Genomic DNA, 3846 nt, shown 5'->3' on the forward strand with positions numbered 1-3846 from the left:
TCACCTACCGAAAAAGAAAATCTGTTCCCCTAGCTAGCTAGTTTCCACATAATTGTTAGATAATTTGGTAGTGTTTTGTCTTTACTGCTTCTAGTACTCTCTTCTCACCATCATTGATGTTCTTCTAAATTTCAACAACATATTAAGTACTTCACCTATTCTTGTTAATGATTTTGTGTTGATATTACTATCCATTGAGCAAGACTTTCCTCAACGTACAAGGAAAAAAAACAGAAACAAAAGCGTATGATAAGGATATTATGCTTCATTTCTCATTGAAGTTGGGTCAGTTATAAATGAGCTAGCTTTATGTTGTTCTTTCTTTCTTACTCTGTGTGTGTATATATATATATATATATATATATATATATATATATATATGAAAACAAAGATGATTGGTTGGACGGTGTACAATGTGTAGACTAGTTAAAGATATAAATCTCATCTTATCCTCATCTAATTAAGAACAAACGGTAATATGATCATAATATCGTGATAATATGAAATGCATCGAATGGCATATCTCATGTACACGTATATAATGCATATGATATATGTGGTAGAATACGCCTCCACGGAAATCAACGGCCCTGATATTATTATCTTAATTGATTCCCGACTAAGAAAGACAAGAAGAAAAACCCTGCCTCCTATTCTGGCATGCTTAATTTTCTCCAATTTAATATACAAAATTTATGCCACACCCTTCTTAAAAAAATCAAATGGCTGTTTCGGAAACTGTCTATCTTCCAGCTTGCACAATCCTCTCTCTCTCTCTATCCATCTCTCTTATAATTCTTGTTGGATTGTATAGAGAGAAGCCATAGCTAGCTAGCATCAAAGCTCAAAGCAACCCACCAAGATAATAACATGGGGAGAGCTCCTTGCTGTGACAAAGCAAACGTCAAGAAAGGACCATGGTCGCCTGAAGAAGATGCCAAGCTCAAGTCGTATATAGAGCAGCAAGGCACTGGTGGCAACTGGATCGCTTTACCCCAAAAGATCGGTAATTAATTTCAAGCTTATTTTTAATTTTTCCCTTCTTTGTATTCGAAATATCTCATCCTATATATATATATAAGCTTCTGTGTTTCTGAATTAGGCCTCAAGAGATGCGGCAAGAGCTGCCGCCTCAGATGGTTGAACTATCTCCGCCCAAATATCAAGCATGGAGGATTTTCAGAAGAGGAAGATAACATAATCTGCAGCCTCTATATTAGCATCGGAAGCAGGTTTTTTCCCCCTCAAACCATTTGGGTGTCTTTTATTTTCTCTATATATTCACATCTATAGCTTGTTTGCGCGCGTGAACAGGTGGTCTATTATTGCAGCACAATTACCAGGAAGAACCGACAATGATATAAAGAACTACTGGAACACAAGGCTGAAGAAGAAGCTTCTAGGAAAGCAGAGAAAAGAACAGCAGGCTCGTAGAGATAGCAGCCTAAAGCAGGAGATGAAGAGAGGAGGAGCTGGGAATTATTCTGTGGTTCCCGGTAACAACAACAACAACAACCAAAACCCTTACTGGCCGGAGCTGCCTGTGCTGGCACCCATCCCATATTCAAACCAAGAACCTCGTTTTAATGATCATGCTTCTTTCAGAAAATTGCTCATCAAGCTCGGAGGGAAATTTTCTGATGCTGGTGATGATCTGCCAACCCATCAATTCGGAAATGGTGTTTCCGCCGCCACCGCTCAACAAATATATCAGTCGGTCAACGTGCCCTCTTCTTCTGGCATTCAATTTGCGCAAGCCCATGAGTCGTCGTATGCGGATGCCGGGGTAGAATTAAACATGCTACAAGGGCAAAGCAGTACTTTTCCAGTAGTAGAGCTTGGGGAAATCGTATACAACAATAATCCGCAAGGATTAGATGGGCTAGAGTTCTTATGTGGAGATCACGAGATGGTGTATAATAGAATTGGTGCTACTTCTGGTGAAAGTAGCAATATTGTCTGGGGCGGCGAGATGAGCAGCTCTCCGGTGTATCCTCCTCTAGCCTCCAACTATGTAGGAATGCAACAAGAATGTGATTTCCAAGAGTTGAGGTACCCACAAGCAAATTTATAACTTGCTGTTGTACATTAAGCATAAATTTGTAACAATAGGGAAAGTAGTGTAAGATTCTCAGAGAAAACCCTAATAAACTCAGTTGTCATATGTTGTAGCTTTTATCATGCTTTCTCTAGCTATACTTGTCTCTACTATTTTCTGCGCGATAATGGGGATTCAGTCCTCTCTTTGCACTGTATTTTTCACTCTAAATTTCTGAGGTTACTATATATAATGGGGATTTCGCAGCTACTTTTAAGATATTGGATTTGATCATAAGTAACAAATCATGTGTATATTGTATAAGGAAAATCTCAGGACAATGCACCTATATATGATGGACGCCTTTGAAATCTTGGCCAAAACTTGCTAATTCAGCTTTTACAAGTTGGTTTTTTCATAATATGGCTGCATATATATATATACTGTCTTAGACTTTAACAAGATCCCGTGGGAAGATGCTATCATTCCTAAATGCATCTTCGAGTTCAAGGATATAAGCCCATGTAGTTTAGTAGTATTCGTGAATCTTCTAAGCAAAAAAAAAAAAAAAAAATGGTATTATTTGCCCGTTAATTTCTTGTTTATGCAGGGGGATAGGCAGGCGTCGATCGAGTGGATGAAAGCGGAAAGTACATATATAAGCCGAATTGTGATTTTTTTTTTTTTTTTTTTTTTCCCCAATTAGCCGTTGTTGAAAATTATATGCTTTATCTCAGTATGCCAGCTTTATTTGATTACTTAATCATAAGCTATGTAGGCAAATCCATAAACACTTTGGAGTTTTTCTAGCCTTGTGTTCCTATTTCTCCATCTTGCTTCATCATGACTAACATTATCTTAGGTCAAGATGTTTTCTGGTCACCCATATTTAGTTCTTGGCCGGACTGATTTCTAGCTTTCTTGTAATTTGGAGTTTGCCTTCACAGCTGTCACCAAAGCTGCATTTTAATTTCCTTGTTGAACTTGAAGACAAGTGATCTTTTCAATGCCAATCATCACAACCAGAATGTTGAAAGAAGTAGTTCCTCTTTTCAATGCATTAATTTAAGCATAAGTAGTAGTACTCGTCCTCGATCCTTAGGTTTATCAATCAAGTTACCAATCTGCTGTCTTACATGCATGTTTATGGGTCATAGTATAGACTATGCCTTTGTGGTGTGACTTTTCTCATCAATATATAAGTTAACCTTCTTCGGAATTTAAAGGTTTCTTTTGTTTTTCTAACTTTTTTCAAACTTCTTTAACGAATATTGCCTTTTTGGTGTGACTTTTCCTAACTTGTATATGTATTCAATCGGCTATAAGTACCTTAAGTATCAAACTCTAACATGTATAAGCCTACGTTCAGTTTCTATATATATGTCACATACTTTTTTCAAGTAGCCATATGCATGCTTGCAGCAAAGACCATAGTGTTACACTTTTCACTGCAAAATTTTGAAATTGATGCAGCGTGGGTGTGATGTATCGCAGAACCAAACAACACAAGTATGACGAAGACAACATTTAAACTTAAAACTTTTACCCTAATACTGTGTTAAATCATTAATTATTCCAAAAGTTTAAGCTTATACGAAGATATGAATTTATTCATTTAATTTATATTTTAACAATAAGATTAACAATTCTTCTCAAAATCAAGGAATTAAGGTGAAATAGAGAAAAATCAAACTTTGATAGAGTATTTTCTTTTATTGAAAACTAAAGAAAATATTACATAAATTGTGACTTTAGCTGTCCTAATTGAGTTTATATAGAAAATAAAGTCATATAACCCTAATAAAAAT

General features: G+C 36.2%; 1 protein-coding gene across 1 annotated transcript; it reads left to right on the forward strand.

The window, feature by feature from the left end:
• Positions 1 to 738: 738 nt before the first annotated feature.
• Positions 739 to 2290, forward strand: LOC132190163 (transcription factor RAX3-like). The gene is made up of 3 exons (XM_059605065.1): positions 739 to 1006; positions 1103 to 1232; positions 1315 to 2290. The coding sequence occupies exons 1-3, from the start codon at positions 871 to 873 to the stop codon at positions 2072 to 2074; spliced, it is 1026 nt and encodes a 341-aa protein (XP_059461048.1). The 5' UTR covers positions 739 to 870; the 3' UTR covers positions 2075 to 2290.
• Positions 2291 to 3846: the final 1556 nt, after the last annotated feature.

The sequence above is a fragment of the Corylus avellana genome, chromosome ca8, assembly GCF_901000735.1.
Source record: "Corylus avellana chromosome ca8, CavTom2PMs-1.0".
In the NCBI taxonomy this organism is placed as follows: Eukaryota; Viridiplantae; Streptophyta; class Magnoliopsida; order Fagales; family Betulaceae; genus Corylus; species Corylus avellana.